This window comes from Oncorhynchus masou, chromosome 22 (genome assembly GCF_036934945.1).
Source record: "Oncorhynchus masou masou isolate Uvic2021 chromosome 22, UVic_Omas_1.1, whole genome shotgun sequence".
NCBI lineage: Eukaryota > Metazoa > Chordata > Actinopteri > Salmoniformes > Salmonidae > Oncorhynchus > Oncorhynchus masou.
The window spans coordinates 28,421,284-28,444,864 of NC_088233.1; the positions used below are offsets into that span (position 1 = coordinate 28,421,284).

General features: G+C 43.8%; 1 protein-coding gene across 1 annotated transcript in view; it reads left to right on the plus strand.

Moving 5' to 3' along the window:
- Positions 1-23,581, plus strand: part of LOC135508807 (zona pellucida sperm-binding protein 4-like) — a 70,282-nt gene that overhangs the window by 42,851 nt on the left and 3,850 nt on the right. The window contains exons 5-10 of the mRNA XM_064929020.1: positions 11,979-12,136; positions 12,217-12,409; positions 12,644-12,791; positions 15,832-15,910; positions 16,036-16,118; positions 19,657-19,803. Of these exons, the coding sequence (XP_064785092.1) occupies positions 11,979-12,136; positions 12,217-12,409; positions 12,644-12,791; positions 15,832-15,910; positions 16,036-16,118; positions 19,657-19,803 (808 nt within the window). The remainder of the gene's footprint in view (positions 1-11,978; positions 12,137-12,216; positions 12,410-12,643; positions 12,792-15,831; positions 15,911-16,035; positions 16,119-19,656; positions 19,804-23,581) is intronic.

Sequence of the window (23,581 nt, forward strand, 5' to 3'; positions counted from 1 at the left end):
AAATACAGTAGAATTTAATACAGTATATACATATGAGATGAGTAACACAGTATGTAAACATTATTAAAATGACTAGTGTTCCATTATTAAAGTGGCCAGTGATTCCATGTCTATGTGTATAGGGCAGCTGCCTCTAAGGTGCAGGGTTAAGTAACCGGATGGTAGCCGGCTAGTGATGGCTATTTAACAGTCTAATGGCCTTGAGATAGAAGCTGTTTTCAGTCTCTCGGTCCCAGCTTTGATGCACCTGTACTAACCTCGCCTTCTGGGTGATAGTGGGGTGAACAGGCTGTGACTCGGGTGGTTGATGCCCTTGATGATAATTTTGGCATTCCTGTGACGTCGGGTGCTTTGGTGTCTTGGAGGGCAGGCAGTGTGCCCCCAGTGATGTGTTGGGCACACTGGACAGTAGTCAAGGTGCAACAAAACTAGGGCCTGTAGGACCTACCTTGTTGATAGTGTTGTTAATAAGGCGGAGCATCGCTTTATTAAAGACAGACTTCTCCCCATCTTAGCTACTACTGCATAAATTTGTTTTTACCATGACAGTTTACAATCTAGGGTTACTCCAAGCAGTTTAGTCATCTCAACTTGCTCAATTTACACATGATTTATTACAATATTTAGTTGAGGTTTAGGGTTTAGTGAGTGTTTTGTTCCAAATACAATGCTTCTGGTTTTAGAAATATTTAGGGCTAACTTATTCCTTGCCACCCACTCTGAAACTAACTGCAGCTCTTTGTTGAGTGTTGCAGTCATTTCAGTCGCTGTAGTAGCTGACGTGTATAGTGTTGAGTCATCCACATAAATAGATACTCTGACTTCACTCAAAGTTAGTGGAGGGGCCTAAACAGCTACCCTGGGGAATTCCTGATTCAAACTGGATTATATCTGAGTGGCTTCCTTTAAAGAACACCCTCTGTGTTCTGTTAGACAAGTAACTCTCTATCCACGTTATAGCAGGGGGTGTAAAGCCATAACACAAGTTTTTCCAGCAGCAGACTATGATCGCTAAAGTCAAAAGCGGTCTAATAAGACAGCTCCCACAATCATTTAATCAATCAATTTCTCTCAGCCAATCATCAGTCATTTGTGTAAGTGCTGTGCTTGTTGAGTGTCCTTCACTATAAGCATGCTGAAATTCTGTTGTCAGTTTGTTTACTGTGAAATAGCATTGTACCTGGTCAAACATTATTTTTTCCAGAAGTTTACCAAGGGTTGGTAACAGGCTGATTGGTCGGCTATTTGAGCCAGAAAAAGGGGCTTTACTATTCTTGAGTAGCGGAATGACTTTAGCTTCCCTCCAGGCCCGAGGGCACACGCTCTCTAGTAGGCTTAAATTGAAGATGTTTCAAATAGGAGTGGCAATATCATCTGCTATTATCCTCAGTAATTTTCCATCCAGACTGTCAGACCCCAGTGGCTTGTCGTTGTTGATAGACAACAATAATTTTTTCACCTCTTCCACACGGACTTATGGAATTAAATTATTGTCTTTCATAATATGGTCCGATATACAGTACTTGGATGTGTCGTGTCAGCGTTTGATGCTGGCATGCCATCCTTAAGTTTGCTTATCTTGCCAATGAAAGTCATTAAAGTAGTTGGCAACATCAGTGGGCTTTGTGATGAATGAGCCATCTGATTCAATGAATGAAGGAGCTGAGTTTGCTTTTTTCCCCAAAAGTTAAGGTGCCCCAAAGCTTTTTGCTATCATTCTTTATATAATTGATATTTGTTTCATAGTGTAGTTTCTTTTTTATTTAATTTAGTCACATGATTTCTTAATTTGCAGTATGTTTGCCAATTAGTTGGGCTGCCACACCATACCTTTTGCCTCATCCCTCTCAACCATACAATTTTTTAATTCACATTTTAAAATTCAAATTAACAGTTTTAGTCATTTTCATAATGGTTGTGTGCTTATTAGTAACTGGAATAAGTAGTTTCATAAATGTGTCAAGTGCAGTGTCTGATTGCTCCTCATTACACAACACAGACCAGCAAATATTCTTTACATCATCAACATATGAATCACTACAAAAGTTATTGTATGACACCTTGCATACTATATTAGGCCCAGCCTTTGGAACTTTGGTTTTCCTGGATATGGCTATTAAATTGTGATCATTACATCCTATGGATTTGGATACTGCTTTAAAACAAATATCTGCAGCATTATAAAAGATGTAATCAACACATGTTGATGATTTAATTCCTGTGCTGTTTGTAACTACCCTGGTAGGTTGACTGACAACCTGATCCAGGTTGCAGGCACTGGTTACAGTTTGACGTTTGTCCTGAGTGGCCAGCTTGATGATAGCCAGTCAATATTGAAATCACCAAGAAAGCATTTCACACATATTATCCAGATAATGACTGTTAACACTTGGTGGTCTATAGTAGCTTCCAACAATAATAGGCACGCACCCTTGTGTTGAGGATCAGCAAAGTGGAGGTGTTATTTCCTACCTTCACCTCCTGGTGGCGGCCCGTCAGGAAGTCCAGGACCGAGTTGCACAGGGCAGGGTTCAGATCTAGGGCACTGAGCTTAATTATGAGCTTGGAGGTGACTATGGTGTTGAAGGCTGAGCTATAGTCAATGAACACTATTCTGACGTAGGTATTCCAATTGTCTGGATGGGATAGGGCAGTGTGCAGTGCGGTAATGATTGCATCATCTGTGGATCTATTGCGGTGGTAAGCAAATTGAAGTGGGTCTAGGGTGTCAGGTAAAGTAGAGGTGATATGATCCTTAACTAGCCTTTCAAGGCACTGCATGATGACAGAAGTGTGTGCTACAGGGCGATAGCAATTTAGTTCAGTTACCTTTGCTTTCTTGGGTACAGGAACAATGGTGGACATCTTGTTGCAAGTGGGGACAGCAGACTGTGATAGGGAGAGATTGAATATGCTCATAAAAGATTCCAGCCAGCTGGTTTGCGCATGCTCTGAGGATGCGCCTAGGGATGCCGTCTGGGCCGGCAGCCTTGCGAGGGTTAACACGCTTAGATGTCTTACTCATATCGACCATGGAGAACAAGAGCCCACTGTCCCTGGGAGCGGGCAGGGGCGGTGCTACTGTGTTATCCTCAAAGTGGCTGAAGAAAGTGTTTAGCTTGTCTGGGAGCAAGACGTCGGTATCCGCGATGTGGTTGGTTTTCCCTGGACGGGTAAAGTACAGTGGGATTTTTAATTAATTTATTTGCAAATTATGGTGGAAAATAAGTATTTGGTCACCTACAAACAAGCAAGAGTTCTGGCTCTCACAGACCTGTAATTTCTTCTTTAAGAGGCTCCTCTGTCCCCACTCATTACCTGTATTAATGGCACCTGTTTGAAGTTCTTATCAGTATAAAAGACACCTGTCCTCAACCTCAAACAGTCACACTCCAAACTCTACTATGGCCAAGACCAAAAAGCTGTCAAAGGACACCAGAAACAAAATTGTAGACCTGCACCAGGCTGGGAAGACTGAATCTGCAATAGGTAAGCAGCTTGGTTTGAAGAAATCAACTGTGGGAGCAATTATTAGGAAATGGAAGACATACAAGACCACTGATAATCTCCCTCGATCTGGGGCTCCACGCAAGATCTCACCCGTGGGTTCAAAATGATCACAAGAACCGTGAGCAAAAATCCCAGAACCAAACGGGGGACCTAGTGAATGACCTGCAGAGAGCTGGGACCAAAGTAACAAAGCCTACCATCAGTAACACACTACGCCGCCAGGGACTCAAATCCTGCAGTGCCAGACGTGTCCCCCTGCTTAAGCCAGTACATGTCCAGGCCCGTCTGAAGTTTGCTAGAGAGCATTTGGATGATCCAGAAGAAGATTGGGAGAATGTCATATGGTCAGATGAAACAAAAATATAACTTTTTGGTAAAAACTCAACTCATCGTGTTTGGAGGGCAAAGAATGCTGAGTTGCATCCAAAGAACACCATACCTACTGTGAAGCATGGGGGTGGAAACATCATGCTTTGGGGCTGTTTTTCTGCAAAGGGACCAGTACAACTGATCCATGCAAAGTAAAGAATGAATGGGGCCATGTATCGTGAGATTTTGAGTGAAAAAATCCTTCCATCAGCAAGGGCATTGAAGATGAAACGTAGCTGAGTCTTTCAGCATGACAATGATCCCAAACACACTGCCCGGGCAACGAAGGAGTGGCTTCGTAAGAAGCATTTCAATGTCCTGGAGTGGCCAAGCCAGTCTCCAGATCTCAACCCCATAGAAAATCTTTGGAGGGAGTTGAAAGTCCGTGTTGCTCAGCAACAGCCCCAAAACATCACTGCTCTAGAGGAGATCTGCATGGAGGAATGGGCCAAAATACCAGCAACAGTGTGTGAAAACCTTGTGAAGACTTACAGAAAATGTTTGACCTCTGTCATTGCCAACAAAGGGTATATAACAAAGTATTGAGATAAACTTTTGTTATTGACCAAATACTTATTTTCCATCATAATTTGCAAATAAATTCATTAAAAATCCTACAATGTGATTTTCTGTTTTTTTTTAAATCATTTTGTCTGTCATAGTTGAAGTGTACCTATGATGAAAATTACAGGCCTCTCTCATCTTTTTAAGTTGGAGAATTTGCACAATTGGTGGCTGACTAAATACTTTTTTGCCCCACTGTATATGCCAAGAGAGCAATGATTATGTGAAACAGAGTATGTTACAGTCCCTGATATCTCTCTGGAAGGAGATCCTCACCTTGAGCTTTACTGTCCAGAGACTGAACAGTAATATACTCGTAAGCGGTGGATGGTGTTCACGCCTCCTGAGTCGTCCACTCCGAATAGCTCTTCTCCGCTGGCCGCATCTTGGAGCAGCCTCTGGGATAAGTTCAATTGCCTTGGGGGGTATGAACAAAGGATCCAATTCGGGAAAGTCGTATTCCTGGCTGCTCTGAAATCCAAAAGTTACTTCCAGCTATATGTAATAACACAAAAAAACGTTCTCGGCTGATAATGTAAGAAATAACACACACAAAATCAAAATACTGCAAAGTTGCTTTGGAACTAGAAGCAGAGCTGCCATGTCTGTCGGTGCCATCTTGGAATTTGTAGCAAATCATACAAATTATAATTCAGAGCATATTTTACGAAATGGATGATGGACATCCACAAACTAATACCAAACACAAAACATATACTAATTTGAGTGTCCCGGATATTTGTTTACTATGTTACGTCTACCCCTGATTCAAGGTTGGTGAGTGAGTGAGTGTCTCTGTCTGTCTAAAATGGATGGTAGACATGGCGTATCACATTTAACAAACCAAACATTAAAATACCGTTATAGAAGGTAAAGTAAAAACCCAAACTGGTCCATGCGTAAATACCGGTGTACTGTATATCACCCAGCCCTAGGCTACCTTGTACTTCATGTTTGAGTTTTTGCTTGTAAGCAGGAATCAGGAGGATATTGATATGGTCCGATTTGCAAAATGGAGGGCGGGGGAGAGCTTTGTATGCATCTCTGTGTGTGGAGTAAAGCTGATTTATCCCTCTAGTTGCACAGGTGACATGCTGGTATAAATTAGGTAAAACAAATTTAAGTTTTCCTGTATTAATCTTTTGGCTAAATCAGGGTCTGTGATAAGGTGCGTCTCGGTGAGAGGTATAGGAGTCAGGCGCAGGAGAGCAGGAATTTCTGAGAAGTGTGTTTAATATATATATATATAGTCCACCAATACAAAAATGGCACAGACAAAATTCCAAAAATTGCTCTCGAAGGATCAGAAACTCGTGCCAACACACGGAGGAACGACCACAGTTCCGACACTTATATACACGTGCCTAAATAGTGAAAACAATACAGAAACTTGTGCAAAACGCATGGAGGAACAAACTCATTTCCGAAACTTAACTACACGTGCGTAATAGTGAAAACAATAAACATCAAAGATAATCGAGTGCAAATACACATAAGCTTAATCCCGCACAAACTAAGGCAGGCAACAGGTGCCCTATATACACACAGAAATAAACGCAAATTAAACCAGGTGTGAAAAGGAACACAGACAAAACAACCAGAAAAGGAAAAAGGGATCAGTGGCGGCTAGTAAACCGGCGACGCCGAGCGCCGAGCACCGAGCACCGCCCGAACAGGGAGAGGAGTTACCTTCGGTAAAAGTACGTCCTCCACCAGCACCCAGCATCTCTCTTCCGGACTGTACCCCTCCCAGTCCACGAGGTACTGAAGACCCCCCACCCGACGCCTCGAGTCCAGTATGGCCCGAACTGCATACACCGGCGCCCCCCCCTCCCCCCGATGTCCAGGGGGGGCGGAGTGGGACCTCCCACACCTCATCTTCTTGAAGCGGACCAGCCACCACCGGCCTGAGGAGAGACACATGAAACGAGGGGTTAATACGGTAATAAGGGGGAGCTGTATCCTATAACACACCTCGTTTATTCTCCTCAGGACTTTGAATGGCCCCACAAACCGCGGACCCAGCTTCCGGGACGGCAGGCGGAGGGGCAGGTTTCAGGTCGAGAGCCAGACCCGGTCCCCCGGTGTGTACACCTCGCTGCGGTGGCGGCCTCGCTGCGGTGGCGGTCGGCACTGGTCTTCTGCCGCCTTTCGGCCCGTTTAAGGTACCAGTGGGCGGCCTCCCAGGTTTCCCTTGAGCGTCTCACCCAATCGTCCACCACAGGAGCCTCGGTCTGGCTCTGATGCCATGGTACCAGGACCGGCTGATAGCCCAACACACATTGGAAGGGCGACAGGTTCATAGAGGAGTGGCAGAGTGAGTTCTGGGCCATCTCTGCCCAGGGGATGTACTTCGCCCACTCCCCTGGCTGGTCCTGGCAATACAACCGCAGAAACCTACCCACATCCTGGTTCACTCTTTCCACCTGCCCATTACTCTCGGGGTGAAACTCAGAGGTAAGGCTGACCAAGACCCCCAAACATTCCATGAACGCCTTCCACACCCTGGACGTGAACTGGGGACCCCAATCAGAAACAATATCCTCAGGCACCCCGTAGTGCCGGAAGACGTGAGTAAACAGGGCCTCCGCCGTCTGTAGGGCTGTAGGGAGACCGGGCAAAGGGAGAAGACGACAGGACTTAGAACGACCAGGATCGTGGTGTTGCCCTGTGATGGTGGCAGATCGGTCAAGAAGTCAACCGACAGGTGTGACCAGGGCCGCTGTGGAACGGGAAGGGGTTGTAACTTCCCTCTAGGCAGGTGCCTAGGAGCCTTACACTGAGCGCACACCGAGCAGGAGGACACATAAACCCTCACGTCCTTGGCTAAAGTGGACCACCAGTACTTCCCACTAAGACATCGCACCGTCCTTCCGATCCCCAGGTGACCAGAGGAGGGGGACGTGTGAGACCACCAAATTAGCCTGTCTCTAACCTCCAGCGGAAAGTACACCCGTCCCTCTGGACACTGGTGGAGTAGGCTCAACACGTGATGCTCGCTCAATGTCTGCGTCCACCTCCCACCTCACACGTGCCACTAGACAAGAAGCCGGGAGGATGGGCGCAGGATCGATGGCCCGCTCCTCCGTATCATTTAGTCGGGACAGTGCGTCTGTCTTAGTGTTCTGGGAGCCTGGTCTACAGGAGATGGTAAACATGGCCCACCTTGCCTGACGAGGGTTCAGTCTCCTCGCTGCCCAAATGTACTCGAGATTACGGTGGTCAATCCAGATGAGAAAAGGGGTGTTGGGCCCCCTCAAGCCAATGTCTTCACACCTTCAGGGCTCTGACAACAGCCAGCAGCTCCCAATCCCCCACGTCATAGTTTCACTCCGCCGGGCTGAGCTTCCGAGAAAAGAAAGCACAGGGTCGGAACTTCGACGGCGTACCCGAGCGCTGGGAGAGCACGGCTCCAACCCCAGCCTCGGATGCGTCCACCTCCACTATGAATGCCAAAGTGGGGTCCGGATGCACCAGCACGGGAGCCGTGGTAAAAGGAGCCTTCAGGCGACCAAAAGCCCTGTCCGCCTCAGCCGACCATCCCAGATGCACCGGCCCCCCCTTCAACAGTGATGTAATGGGAGCAGCCACCTGCCCAAAACCCCAGATAAACCTCCGGTAGTAATTGGCAAACCCTAAGAACCGCTGCACCTCCTTTACCGTGGTTGGAGTCAGCCAATTACGCACGGCTGCAATGCGGTCACACTCCATCACCAACCCCGATGTGGAAATTGGATACCCAAGGAAGGAGACGATACCCAAGGAAGGAGACGGCCTGTTGAAAGAACAAGCATTTCTCAGCCTTGACGTACAGGTCATGCTCCAACAGTCGCCCAAGTACCTTGCGCACCAGAGACACATGCGCGGCACGTGTAGCGGAATTGACCAGAATATCATCGATGTAAACCATCACACCCTGCCCGTTCAGGCCCCTGAGAATCTCCTCTACAAAAGATTGGAAGACTGCTGGAGCATTCTTCAACCCGTACGGCACGACGAGGTACTCATAATGGCCAGATGTGGTGCTAAACGCTGTCTTCCACTCATCTCCTTTCTGGATATGCACCAAGTTATATGCACTCCTGAGATCCAGTTTTGTGAAAAACCGTGCTCCGTGAAATGACTCAATCACCGTGGCAATGAGAGGTAGCGGGTAACTCTACCCCAACGTGATGGAATTTAGACCTCTATAGTCAATGCACGGACGCCGACCTCCCTTCTCCTTCTTCACAAAAAAGAAACTCGAGGAGGCAGGTGAAATGGAGGGCCGAATGTACCCCTGCCCCAGAGATTCAGATATGTATGTCTCCATAGCCACCGTTTCATCCTGGGACAGGGGATACACATCCTGGGAAGTGCAGCGCCTACCAGGAGATTTATCGCCCAATCCCCTCGTCGATGAGGTGGTAATTGGGTCACCTTCTTTTTACAGAAGGCGATAGCCAAATCGGCGTATTCTGAGGGAATGAGCACGGTGGAGACTTGGTCTGGACTCTCCACTGTTGTAGCACCGATGGACACTCCTACACACCTGCCTGAGCACTCCTCCAACCACCCCTGGAGAGCCCTCTGTTGCCGCGAAATCCTGGGGTTGTGACGGGCCAACCAGGGGATCCCCAACACCGCCGGAAACGCAGGAGAATCAATGAGGAAGAGACTAATTCTCTCCTCATGACCCTCCTGTGTGACCATACCCAGTGGAGCCGTGGCCTCCCTGACTAGCCCTGACCCTAATGGTTGGCTATCTAAGGCGTGCACTGGGAAGGGTTTGTCAAGCTGAACAAGGGGGATCCCTAACCTGTGCGCTAAACCGCGGTCAATAAAATCCCCCGCTGTGCCTGAATCTACTAGCGCCTTATGCCGGGAAAGAGGGGAAAATTCAGGAAAAACAATCCATACATACATGTGACCAACAGGGGGCTCTGGGTGAGCCTGGTGCCGACTTACCTGAGGTGTCCGAGCAGTGCTCGGCCTGGCGTCTCGACTCCCTGGAGGACCCCCCCAGCACCGGTCAGCAGTGTGCCCCCTGCGACCAAAGCTGGCACAGAAAAGGCCCCCTCCTCTGGTCGCCCTCGCTGCAGCACCTCCTAACTCCATGGGTGTTGGAGTGGTGGAGCTGGGGGATGGAACTGACAGAGCCCGATCTGGATGTCCGCGGGTCGCCAGCAAGTTGTCCAACCGAATGGACATGTCGATCAACTGGTCCAAGGAGAGGGTGGTGTCTCTACAGGCCAGCTCCCTATGGACGGCCTCATGCAAACTACACATATAGTGATCGATCAAGGCCCTGTCGTTCCATCCCGCGCAAGCGGCCAAGGTCCGGAACTCTAGAGCAAAGTCCTGAGCACTCCTCTTCTACTGCCTCAGATGGAACCCCTGGCACCCGGCCGCTGGGAGGGCGAGTCGAATCCCACTGTGCCCAGGTATTGAAGGAGAGGGTAGTGGTACTGGTTGGGGTGTGGCTGATAAAGGTGTGGGAAGGCCACCTCTCTCCCATCTCTCCATCTTCGCCATCACCTGATCCATGGCGGTCCCTAGCCACTTGCTCCTCCACGGACCCTGGGAGTGCGTCTGCTCCTGCTGACTCCATAACGTGTGCGGGATTCTGTGATAAGGTGCGTCTCGGTGAGAGGTATAGGAGTCAGGCCAGGAGAGCAGGGATTTCTGAGAAGTGTGTTTAATATATATATAGTCCACCAATACAAAAATGGCACAGATAAAAATCCAAAATCTAGCTCTCGGAGGATCAGAAACTTGTGCCAACACAGGAGGAACAACCACAGTTCTGACACTTACATACACGTGCCTAAATAGTGAAAGCAATACAGAAACTGGTGCAAAACGCATGGAGGAACAAACTCAGTTCCGAAACTTAACTACATGTGTGCGTAATAGTGAAAACAATAAACATCAAAGATAATCGAGCGCAAATACACACAAACTTAATCCCGCACGAAATAATAGCAAATGAAACCAGGTGTGAAAAGGAACACAGACAAAACAACCAGAAAAGGAAAAAGGGAGTTACCTTCGGTAGAAGTCGTGACAGGGTCACACAGAGCGTTTCTTGGTAGTTTTAAACAAATCGTTTTTAAAACTAAAGTATACCTCTCACACACATGGTTATGGGCTTTAAAAAAAGAAGACACCTGTACCATGTCAAATGTAGAGTTGAAATGTATTCAATTGAGTTTGCATCCCAATATTACACTTTCTATACATCACAGAAGACTGAAATATATTAAAACTGTTTGACATAGAAACACCAGATTTTTTTCATGTTTTTTAAATGTTTATCCAATATGAAATTATGAAAATAATTTATAACGTTCCACCCATGAGGCCACTAGATCATTTGACTGCAGGAAAGGACTACAATCACCGGCCACTAAGAGCACCGCCTCTGGATTAGCATTTTCTTGTTTACTTATGGCCTTATACAGCTCGTTGAGTGCTGTCTTAGTGCCAGCATCGGTTTGTTGTGGTAAATAGACAGCAACGAAAAATACAGATGAAAACTCTCCTATTAAATAGTATGGTCTCATGCTTATCATGAGGTATTCTAACTCAGGTGAGCAGAACCTCTAGACTTCCTTAATGTTAGAGATCACGCACCAGCTGCTTTCAATGAAGAGACAAACATCACCCCAGCTACCCCTCCTCAAACTTACAAGGTTCAGTCCTGCCGATGCATAGAAAGATGTATTGTATATTATCCATGTCCTTCTTCACCCTTGAATCTGAGAAACATTGTATATTGCAGTTCTTAAATGTTCCGTTGATAGGATAGTCTCGAACGGAGCTCGTCCAGCTTATTCTCCAGCGATTGCACATTCGCCAATAGAACAGAGTGTAGAGGCAATTTACCATTCACCGCCGTAGTCTCACCAGGGTGCCATCTTTGGCGACTACAGTGCCATCTTTGCCTCCTTCGAGTGTCGGGGATTTGGGCCTGGTCCGGGATAATCAATATGTCTTTTGCCTCTGACGTCCAAATCGAGTTTAGTGATAGATGTTCTGATGTCCAGAAGTTTTTTTTCAGTCAATGGAAACTATGGTCAAAACATGCTATACCAAAAAGGTTAAGATCAGTGCAAAAAAATACACATACACAAAATAGCACAATTTGTCAGGAGCCTGGAATACGGTCGCCATTCCCTCCAGCGCCATTCCATTAAATTACATATAGGCAAGCCAAAACGCCTCCTAAACCTTAAACAGCCAGGTCACCTGTGATACAAGTCAGCATTCATGTCCATCCATGTCTGAGGACATTGGGAGATAATATGGAAACCGTCCACTAGGGGCTACAACCATTTGGAGTTAATTCCTAGCCTTAAGATTTCGATGTTAATGCCTAAACTTTACATTAAACACTTCAAAATTTGATGTTTGCAACAACTTTGAAATGTGATGTTTGAGAAACATGGATTAATGTCTATTTCTGACGTGAGACTGTGAGAGCTAGTTTCCTTATATGGCTGGATTTGAAGTCGAGATGTCAAGATGTCTGACCACACTCCCTTTCTTCCCAGTCTAATATTCCAGTGCAGATATAGGGGCACTGTGATTGAGGCTCTTGTGATTGATGTGAAGCAGGTGCCTCCCCCAATTCTTCTACCAGCTCCTGGACCCCTCAGAGTTGAGCTCAGACTGGCCAATGGAATATGCCTCACCAAGGGATGTAAGGAAGGCAAGTGGCACTATATTCATTGATTAGTTTGTTGGATTAATAAATGGGCGAATGAATTAATCTTTCCTCTTTTAAAACAGAGGAGGTGGCCTACACTTCTTACTATACGGAGGCAGACTACCCTGTCACCAAGTTCCTCAGGGATCCCGTGTACGCTGAGGTTCGCATCCTGGAGAGGACAGATCCCAACATTGTGTTGACCCTGAGTCGCTGCTGGGCCACCACAAACCCCGACCCTCTCAGCCTACCCCAGTGGAACCTTATCATTTCTGGGTAAATATCTGAATAAGTAGAAGTTGTAAAAATGTTTTAACTGTAAGTCCAATTTCTTTTATACCATTTCTTGTAAAGATGAGGAAAATGTTCAGCAGCTCTAGGAGAACTTCACTTCAACGCAGACAGACACTTGAATGACCATGGCGTTGTCTGTCTGTCTACTGTATGTCTCTCTCTCTCGCTCGCTCTCTCTCTCTGTCTCTGTGTCTCTTTCTTCGTTTGTATCTTTAGATGTCCGTACAAGGATGACCGTTACCTGACCATGCCCATCCCTGTGGAAGCCTCCTCTGGTCTGTCCTTCCCAACCCACTACAGGCGCTTCGTCCTCAAGATGTTCACCTTTGTGGATTCGACATCTATGTCTCCCCTGAGGGAGAGGGTATGACCATAGAAATACATATATAGTACCAGTCAAAAGTTTAGACACACCTACTCATTCAAGGGTTTTTCTTAAGTCTTTACTATTTTCTACATTGTAGAATAATAGTGAAGACATCAAAACTATGGAATAACACATATGGAATCATGTAGTAACCAAAAAAGTGTTTAGATTCTTCAAAGTAGCCACCCTTTGCCTTGATGACAGCTTTGCACACTCTTGGCATTCTCTTAACCAGCTTCACCTGGAATGCTTTTCCAACAGTCTTGAATGAGTTCCCACATATGTTGAGCACCTGTTGGCTGCTTTTCCTTCACTCCGTGGTCCAACTAATCCCAAAACATCTCAATTGGGTTGAGGTTGGGTGATTGTGGAGGCCAGGTCATCTGATGCAGCACTCCATCACTCTCCTTCTTGGTCAGATTTCCCTTACACAGCCTGGAGGTGTGTTGAAAAACAAATGGTCGTCTGACTAAGCTCAAACCAGATAGGATGGCTTATCGCTGCGGTAACCATGCTGGTTAAGTGTGCCTTAAATTCTAAATGAATCACTGACAGTGTCACCAGCAAAGCACCCCCACACCATCACACCTCCTCCTCCATGCTTCATTTTTTTTTTACCTTTATTTAACCAGGCAAGTCAGTTAAGAACAAATTCTTATTTTCAATGACAGCCTAGGAACAGTGGGTTAGCTGCCTGTTCAGGGGCAGACTGACAGATTTGTACCTTGTCAGCTCGGGGGTTTGAACTCGCAACCTTCCGGTTACTAGTCCAATGCTCTAACCACTAGGCTACCCTGCCGCCCCATGGTGGAAACCCCACATGCGGAGATCATCCATTCACCTACTCTGTGTCTCAAGACACAGCAGTTGAAACCAAAAATCTAACATTTGAACTCTTGAATTTGAACTTTTAACAAGGCACACCTGTTAATTGAAATGCATTCCACACATACCTCATGAAGCTGGATGAGAGAATGCCAAGTGTGTGCAAAGCTGTCAAGGCAAAGGGTGTCTACTTTGAAGAATCTTAAATATATTTGGATTTGTTTAACTATTTTTGGGTGAATGCATTATTCGATATGGGATTCACCTGATAGACACTCTAAATGTGACCACCACACGCAGAAGATGATGCCCCCCATTCCCCCCACTAATTGGGCTTCTTTTGCACATTTTGTGTTGTTTATGTGGGGGGGATGCTGTAAATCAAAATTACTCAATGTGTTCTGAAAGATGAGATATTGAGAATTATAATAAATCCTGCTTTAATCCATCAGCAAAATTGCCACGGGGGAAAGGGGGACATGAACAGGTTGATTCATCCGCTCATTTCTATTTACATTTAGGGACATTTGGGTCCAACTCGAAGTCGAGCCCCTTCCTCTCATCCTAATGGCAAAATTTTGAAGAATACCCTGCATGAGAGCTATAAAACAGCACATTTCTTCTCTCTGCCCCATGGCAAAATGTGTAGAATTGTAGGAAATTAGCTTTAAACTGCATCATTTTCTCTCAGACTCATGACAAAATCTAGAATAGCATTATAAACTCAACATTTTCTCTCCGCCCCATTGCAAAATGTGTTGAAATGCAGGAATCTAGCTGTTTTCCTAAAGAAAACATGTTTGGGGGGGACTTCCATTTATCCTTCCACTTAAGCCGTGTTTTCAAATGATCTCTCCCTGTAACCCACAACAGAGGCATAATAATGTCAGAATAATATGTAGAATTGCAGGTAGTACGTTTTAAAATGTCAAAAACATTTCCGGTGGAGGACCCGCCTGGCCACCCCCCCACCAAATTTGCACTTTACATTTCCATATTATAAAAATCATGTTACAGTATCAATGTTTATGATCGCTATGTGTATCAAACCCAGGACTGTTCTGAACAGAATTAGCCTATTTTTGTGGCATTGTCCAGAAAACTCATCTGAATGCACTCATGACTCCATTCTATGTGCACCAAAATTACTTTCTGTTTCTTTGAAGTTCTTTGTGAAAAACTAACACTGTAAAATCATGTTTTATTACTTAGCTAGTTATTTTGACAACAGAATAAGCTTTTAAATTATGTACTCTCGACCCTGAATGAGATTTATAATGGACCATTTTTTAATTGCGTATACAACAAAGAGTAGTTGTTTTATGGTTGGGATGCAGGGCTGTTTTCCAAACAGAACTACAACTGTGCTTGCTTCAGTTCCTCAATGGCAGCGCTTGGAGAGCAAAAAAAGCTCCAAATAGTTAAAAGCTCTTTCCTTTATAAAAGTGCATTGAAATGACTGGTACCACTTGAAGACACCAGTTAGACCCCTCACTAAAACACTTCCATTTTTTGTCTTATGTTGCACTTAGCCCAATTTTTTCCAGGAAAATTCTTATGTTATTGAATGTATACAGAGTATTTCCAGATTTCGTTATCAACATATGCTGCGAAAAGTACAGTTAATGTAAAATGCAAATGAGATCAACAGTGTAATGTTTGGATTGAGGCTTGTCTTGTGTCAGGTGAACTGTTGTGTCCTCAACTTTGTTGGATCATTTCCCCCTAATCCCCATAAGTGAACCACTTCAATTGCTACCATTGTTATGCATATTCTTCTAATATTTCTTAGGCCAATTTCCACGAGTGTAAATGGTTGATTCTGTGGGTATGACTGTGTTTTAATTCTGCTGAATAAGATAGTTGGAACAACTCCATTGACGTTCTTGATTACCATGCTAACACTGTTTATTAAATGCATTCAATTAAAATGCACAAAATAGAAAAAGTAATTTATGCAAACATATTTTTCAGTACTGCTTTTTTTAGCTGTCCTATTACATTTGGTATTTGTGAAATTATTGCTACTTTCTGGTAATTACTCAACGATTTAACAAAATTATTTTGGCTTGCTTCTTGGTCACAATTGGTACTTTCTAGCAGTATAGTTTGTATAAATATAAAACTATTATACATTGTTCTTGGGTAATAATGATCTTAATACATAAGTATTACCTCCTTAAAAAACCTTGTCATGTAATATCTGTTGCAGATGTTCATCCATTGTAATACAGATTTGTGCCAGCCATACCAGGAAAACTGGTACTGTGTACCAAGGTGCTTCAGGACGAGTGAGTTACGTTTTCTCGGTTAGGCTGCATTCCATTACAGAAAATGGTTTCCTTCCCCTCTACCTTTCCCTACATTTTAAGTCTCGTCCCTCTCTGCAACTGACCACATACAATTTCCTTTCCAGGGAGACACATTGCCAATGCAGTTCAGAAGACCACCAGAAGCGAGTCTACTTTGGTTTCCAGTGGCGAACTGATCCTGACTCAAGCAAGCCCACCAACTAGAATATTGGTTGACTGAATACCAGCACTTTGCAGGCCATTGGCCAGTGGATAAATTGGTCCACTTCGGGGTTGATTTAATGGAATTAAATTGTTCCCCAAAAGCCCCTGACCAAATTTATATTTGGTGAGGCTGTTTTTCACATCTTTAGTGAAATATCTTGTATGGAAGTTTATGCAATATAATGTTTACAGGCTGATAAAGGAATGTTGAGACAAGTGAAAATGACTGTATCAAACAACAATGGAACATTCTATTGGATGGGGTTTTAGTTAATGTTACAAATAACATAACTACATATTTGTTTTGCGGAAATTGGTCATACTGGGAAATAATACAGGTCCAAGAGTTCCAAATCTGGTAGCATATTGATTTATTTGCCGCCTGTAATAGTCTGTTGTATAGCGGTGCTCAGCATGCTAAAATGAAAGGTGTACTCTGTCATTTGTTGAGCAAGTTAACACAAAGACATACAGATGAAGGATATTAATTAGAATACCTTATTGCTGAAGGACGTTTTCTGCACAGCAGTAAATGCAAACTTGTAGTGTATTCAAGGTTTAAAAAGATTTGGCCTTACTAAAAATGCATCAACTCCAACAAAAATATCAATGAATTATAATCCACACAATAATTGACATTTTCTGTTGCAGGATTATTTTCTTGCTGTGAGAAACGGGTCAAATTATCCCTAAAAGGAGGATTGGTGAATTTAATCTATTCAATCCCTGACCATCAAGATGAAAGTTATGCTCTCTAACCTTACAAGTTATTTAATGAAATATGTTCCCTAATAATTTTATAGACATTAGTTCAGTGGCTGGTTGACACATTTTATAGAATCTATGCAATTGGTTATTAGGAAAAAAATCCAGCCTTTTAGCAATTGGGCCATTGCTGATGTCCTCGACAACCCTCAGCAGCCACTAACCAATACATATTTTACATTAACAGTGTAACTAGACCATCTATAAAGGCCAGGAAGTAGTGGCGTCAAGTGATATACGTTATATTGATGAATATAAAATATACAGTTGACACCAGTTAGTTGAGGTAGTATGTACATGTAGGTAGAGTTATTAAAGTGACTATGCATAGATGACAGAGAGTGGCAGTGGTGTGGAGGGGGGGAGCAACGCAAATAGTCTGGGTAGCCATTTGAATTTATGTTCATTTCTTGGGGGTAGAAGCGGTTTCGAAGCCCCTTGGACCCAGACTTGGCTCTCTGGTACCGCTTGCCGTGCGGTAGCAGAGAGAACACTCTAGGAATAGGGTGTTTTAGGGCCTTCCTCTGACACCGCCTGGTATAGAGGACCTGGATGGCAGGAAGCTTGGCCCCAGTGATGTACTGGGCCGTTCGCATTACTGTCTGTAGTGCCTTGCGGTCAGAGGACGAGCATTTGCCATACCAGGCAGTGATGTAGCCAGTCAGGATGCTCTCGATTGTGGAGTCGTGCCTGGCCGTGCAGTCATGAGTGAACAGGGAGTACAGGTGGCGGCTGAGCATGCACCCCCGAGGGGCCCCTGTGTTGAGGATCAGCGTGGTGGATGGGTTGTTACCTATCGTTACCACCTAGGTGCGGCCTGTCAGGAAGTCCAGGATCCAGTTGCAGAGGGAGAGTGTTTAGTCTCAGGGTCCTTAGCTTATTGATGAACTTTGAGGGCACTATGGTGTTGAACACTGAGCTGTAGTCAATGAATAGCATTCTCACATAGGTGTTACTTTAGTCAAGGTGGGAAAAGGGCAGTGTGGAGTGCAATAGAGATTGCATCATCTGTGGATTTGTTGTGGCAGTATGCAAATTGGACTGGGTCTAGGGTTTCTGGGATGATGGTGTTGATGTGAGCCATGACCAGCCTTTCAAAGCACTTCATGGCTACAGACATGAGTGCTACGGGTCGGCAGTCATTTAGGCAGGTTACCTTAGTGTTCGTCGGCACAGGCTGGTTCTTCGGCGGTCTGCTTAAAACATGTTGGTATTAGACTCGGACAGGGAGAGGTTGAAAATGTCAGTGAAGACACTTGCTAGTTGGTCAGCGCATGCTTGCAGTACACATCCTGGTAATTCATCTGGCCCTGAGGCCTTGTGAATGTTAACTTGTCTAAAGGTCTTACTCACATCGGCTGTGGAGAGCGTGATCACAATCTACCGGTACAGCTGGTGCTCTAATGCATGTTTCAGTGTTATTTACCTCGAAGCGAGCATAGAAGTAGTTTCGCTCATCTGGTAGGCTTGTGTCACTAGGCAGCTCTCGGCTGTGCTTCCCTTTGTAGTCTGTAATGGTTTGCAACCCCTGCCACATCCAACGAGCGTCAGAGCCAGTGTAGGTCAACTCAATCTTCGTATTGATGCTTTGCCTGTTTGATGGTTCGTCGGACGGCATAGCAGGATTTCTTATAAGCTTCCAGGTTAGAGTCCCTCCCCTTAAAAGCTGCAGCTCTAGCCTTTAGCTCAGTGCAGATGCTGCCTGTAACCCGTGGCTTCTGGTTGGAGTATGTACTGTACGTATGGTCACTATGGGGACGATGTCATCGATGCACTCATTGATGAAGCCAATGACTGATGTGGTGTACCCCTCAATGCCATCGGAGGAATCCCGGAACTTATTCCAGTCTGTGCTAGCAAAAACAGTCCTGTAGCTTAGCATCTACTTCATCTGAGCACTTTTTTATTGATCTAGTCACTGGTCCTACCTGCTATAATTTGTGCTTTTAAGCAGGAATCAGGAGGATAGAATTATGGTCAGATTTTCCAAATGGCTGGCGAGGGAGAGCATTGTATGCATCTCTGTGTGTTGAGTATACAGTGCCTTGCGAAAGTATTCGGCCCCCTTGAACTTTGCGACCTTTTGCCACATTTCATGCTTCAAACATAAAGATATAAAACTGTATTTTTTTGTGAAGAATCAACAACAAGTGGGACACAATCATGAAGTGGAACGACATTTATTGGATATTTCAAACTTTTTTAACAAATCAAAAACTGAAAAATTGGGCGTGGTCCAATTCTTTTTCCTCTGGTTGCACATTTAACATACTGATGGAAATTTGGCAAGACATTTTTAAGTTTCTCTGCATTAAAGTCCCCGGCTACAAGGAGCGCCACCTCTTGGTGACCGTTTTCTTGTTTGCTTATGGCAGAATATAACACATTCAGTGCTATCTTACTGCCAACCTCTGACTGAGGTGGTATGTAAACAGCTATGATGAATACAGATGAGAACTCTCTCGGTAGGTAGTGTGGTCCACAGCTTATCATGATATTACCTCAGGCGAGGAATAGCTCGAGACTTCCTTAGATATAGTGCATCAGCTGTTTTTTTACAAAAATACATAGTCCGACACTCCTTATCTTACCAGACGCTGCTGTTCTACCCTGCAGGTACATTGTATAACCAGCCAGCTGTATGTTGATATTGTCGTCTTTCAGCCACAACTCCGTGAAGCATAAGATGTTACAGTTTTTAATGTTCCTTTGGTAGTTTCAACTTCTGTGTAACTCGTTGATTTTATTGTCCAAAGATTGCACGTTTGCTAGCAGAATTAAAGGAAGTGTGGGGTTATTGGATCGCCTTAGAATTCACAGAAGGCAGCCCGCTCTTCGGCCCCTGTTTCTCCGCCTCCTCTTCACGCAGATCACGGGGGTCGGGGCCTGTTCCCGAGGGAGACGTAAATCCTTCGCCTCAGGCTCGTCAAAGTTGTGAAAGAAGAAAAATGATTCTGCTAGTCTGTGGTGAGTAATCGCAGTCCTGATGTCTAGAGTTATTTTCGGTCATAAGTGACGGTATTGGCAACAATGTGTACAAAATACTTTTTCAAAATAAGTTAAAAAAAAGCAGAAAAACATACAAAAAACACAATCGGTTGGGGGCACATAAAACGTCTGCCATCTTGTTGTCACCTTAGCTTGCTACATAACGTCTGTGTGATTGGAAGCACGAGCACCATCAATCAGCCTACACCACTGTGAACACACCTGTCGTTACTATGAAAACTAGCCATGTCAGCAAATGACTGCTGTCTGAACACACACAAATCCAATTTGGTCACTTGTAACTTGTTGTTTGGACAATCAGTATTGTGAGAAACGGATGTGAGAAACAAAACTGAGCATTAAGGTCTGTAGTGTGAACTCTAGGCTTTAGAGTGTGATGTTGGAATGTAGTGTATATGACAGGATTCAAGACTTTAACACTCTAAACTGGGTCATTCGAGCTCTGAATGCTGATGGGCTGAAAGCCGTAGTATATGAGAACATATACCACGGGTATGACAACATTTATTTGTAATATTCTAATTACATTTGTAAACAGTTTATAATAGCAATAAGGCACTTCGGGAGTTTGTGTTATATGGCCAATATACCACAATTAAGGGCTGTATCCAGACACTCCGCGTTGCACCGTGCGTAAGAACAGCCATTAGCCATGGTATTTTGGCCATATACCACACCTCCTCAGGGCTTGTTGCTTAAATATGGCATTTTATTTTACATCATTATAATCAGAACAAACCACAAAGATCCATCTGTAATTTCAACTGTAAAACGGCATCAGGCATTATTTGAAGTAAAATAATATTTGAAGTAAAATAATAAATAAGGTAACAATTCACATAGTTCCATTTGACGATGAATGGTAAAGCAAACATGATTGCCAGCTACGTATTCTGGTAGACAGATTGTAATTGATATTAATGGCAAAAAAAAGTAAGGTAGAGTAGATGAATAGCTTGAAATCAAAAAGGTAAATCCAAAAGTATAAATTCTCAAATGAAACAATAGAATATGTTTGAAAACTATCACAAGGCAACTTTCTAGCAGCAGGCTCCTTTCACCTATTCTAGTCACTGTTCAACTGATGCACCATCTTTATTTAACTCTTTAAAAGCTGAAATGTTCAAAGCTAAAAAATGTAAAGCTGAAATGGCTTGGGTCAATAAGAATTCAACCCCTTTGTTATGGCAAGCCTAAATAAGTTCAGGAGTAAAAATGTGCTTAAGTCATGTAATAAGTTGCATGGACTCACTGTGTGTGCCACAGTGTTTAACACATTTTTTAAATGACTACTTAGTTTAATGGCTGTGATGGGAAAAAACTGAGGATAGATCAACAACATTGTAGTTAGTCTACAATACAAACCGAATAAAGAGACTGAAAAGAAGGAAACCTGTACAGAATAAAACATATTCATAAACATGTTTGCAACAAGGCACTAAAGTAATAATGCAAAAAATGTGACACAGCAATTCAATTTTTTCCTGAATACAAAGTGATACTCTATGTTTGGGGCAAATCCAATACAACTCATTACTGAGTACCAATCTCCATGTTTTAAAGCATAGTGGTGGCTGCATCATGTTATGGGTATGCTTGTAATCGTTAACTAGGCTAATGCAATTAGCATGAGGTTGTAAGTAACAAGAACATTTCCCTATCGAATATTGGCAGAAAGCTTAAATTCTTGTTAATCTAACTGCACTGTCCAATTTACAGTAGCTATTACATTGAAATAATGGCATTCTATTGTTTGAAGAGAGTGCACAGTTTTGAACATGAAAAGTTATTAATAAACAAATTAGGCACATTTCGGCAGTACAGCATTTTCAACAGAAATACAATGGTTCATTGGATCAGTCAAATTTTGCACATACACTGATGCCATCTAGTGGACAGAATCGAAATCGCAAATGGGTTGGAATAATACATCATGGCCTTTCTCTTGCATTTCAAAGATGGTACAAAATACAAATACAAAAAAAGGGTTGGTTTTTTCTTTGTATTGTCTTTTACCAGATCTAATGTGTTATATTCTCCTACATTCCTTTCACATTTCCACACACTGCTGAGTGTTTCCTTTCAAATGATACCAAGAATATGCATGTCCTTGCTTCAGGGCCTGAGCTACAGGCAGTTCGATTTTGGTATGTCATTTTAGGCGAAAATTTAAAAAGGGGGCCGATCCTTAAGAGGTTTTAAGGACTGGGGAGTTTTTCAGGATAAAAAATAAACAGAATGGAGCTAAGCACAGGCAAAATCCTAGATGAAAACTTGGTTCAGTTTGCATTCCATAAGACACTTGGAGAGTCATTCACCTTTCAGCAGGACAATAACCTATAGTTGCTTACCAATAATACAGTGAATGTTCCTGAGTGTCCGAGTTATAGTTTTGACGTAAATCTACTTGAAAATCTATGGCAAGACCTGAAAATGGTTTTCAAGCAATGATCAACAACCAATTTGACAGAACTTGAAGAATTTAAAAAGAATAATGGGGAAATGTTGCACAATTCAGCCGTGGAAAGCACTTAGACTTACCCAGAAAGACTCACAGCTGTAATCACCGCCAAAGGTGCTTCTACAAAGTATTGACTCTAGCAAAAAGACAGTACCAGACAACAACAGATATAGACAGAAATTATACTGTACTTATCACTCCTGGACTCCTCTAGCTATGAAGCATCAGAGCCGGGACCGAGAGACTGAGAAACAGTTTCTATCGCCTGGCCAGCAGCCCCACACCTTGAGACTACTGTCCCATGAACGCTGGTCACCTCATATTCTGTTCATATACTGTTGTTTACTCACTGTGCCTTCAAAGTATTCATACCCCTTGACCTATTCCAAATTTTGTGTTACAGCCTGAATTCCAAATATTAAATTCAATTTTTTTTCTCACCAATCTACACACAATATCCCATGATGACAAAGTGAAAACAGGTATTTATAGAATATATTCAAAATTAAATACAGATTCCATTTACATAGGTATTCACAACCCTGAGTCATTAAGCCAGTGACTCTGCCCCTGTAATAGGGTTACAGGCAGAGAATCCCAGTGGAGATAGGGGAACCGGCCAGGCAGAGACCACAAGGGCGGTTCATTGCTCCAGTGCCTTTCCGTTCACCTTCACACTCCTGGGCCAGACTACACTCAATCATAGGACCTACTGAAGAGATGAGTCTTCAGTAAAGACTTAAAGGTTGAGACCGAGTCTGCGTCTCTCACATGGGTAGGAAGACCATTCCATAAAAATGGAGCTCTATAGGAGAAAGCCCCGCCTCCAGCTGTTTGCTTTGAAATTCTAGGGACAATTAGGAGGCCTGCGTCCTGTGACCGTAGCGTACGTGTAGGTATGTACGACAGGACCAAATCGGAAAGATAGGTAGGAGCAAGCCCATGTAATGCTTTGTAGGTTATCAGTAAAACCTTGAAATCAGCCCATGCCTTAACAGGAAGCCAGTGTAGGGAGGCTAGCACTGGAGTAATATGATCACACTTTTGGGTTCTAGTCAGGATTCTAGCAGCCGTATTTAGCACTAACTGAAGTGTATTTAGTGCTTATCCGGGTAGCCGGAAAGTAGAGCATTGCAGTAGTCTAACCTAGAAGTAACAAAAGCATGGATACATTTTTCTGCATCATTTTTGGACATAAAGTTTCTGATTTT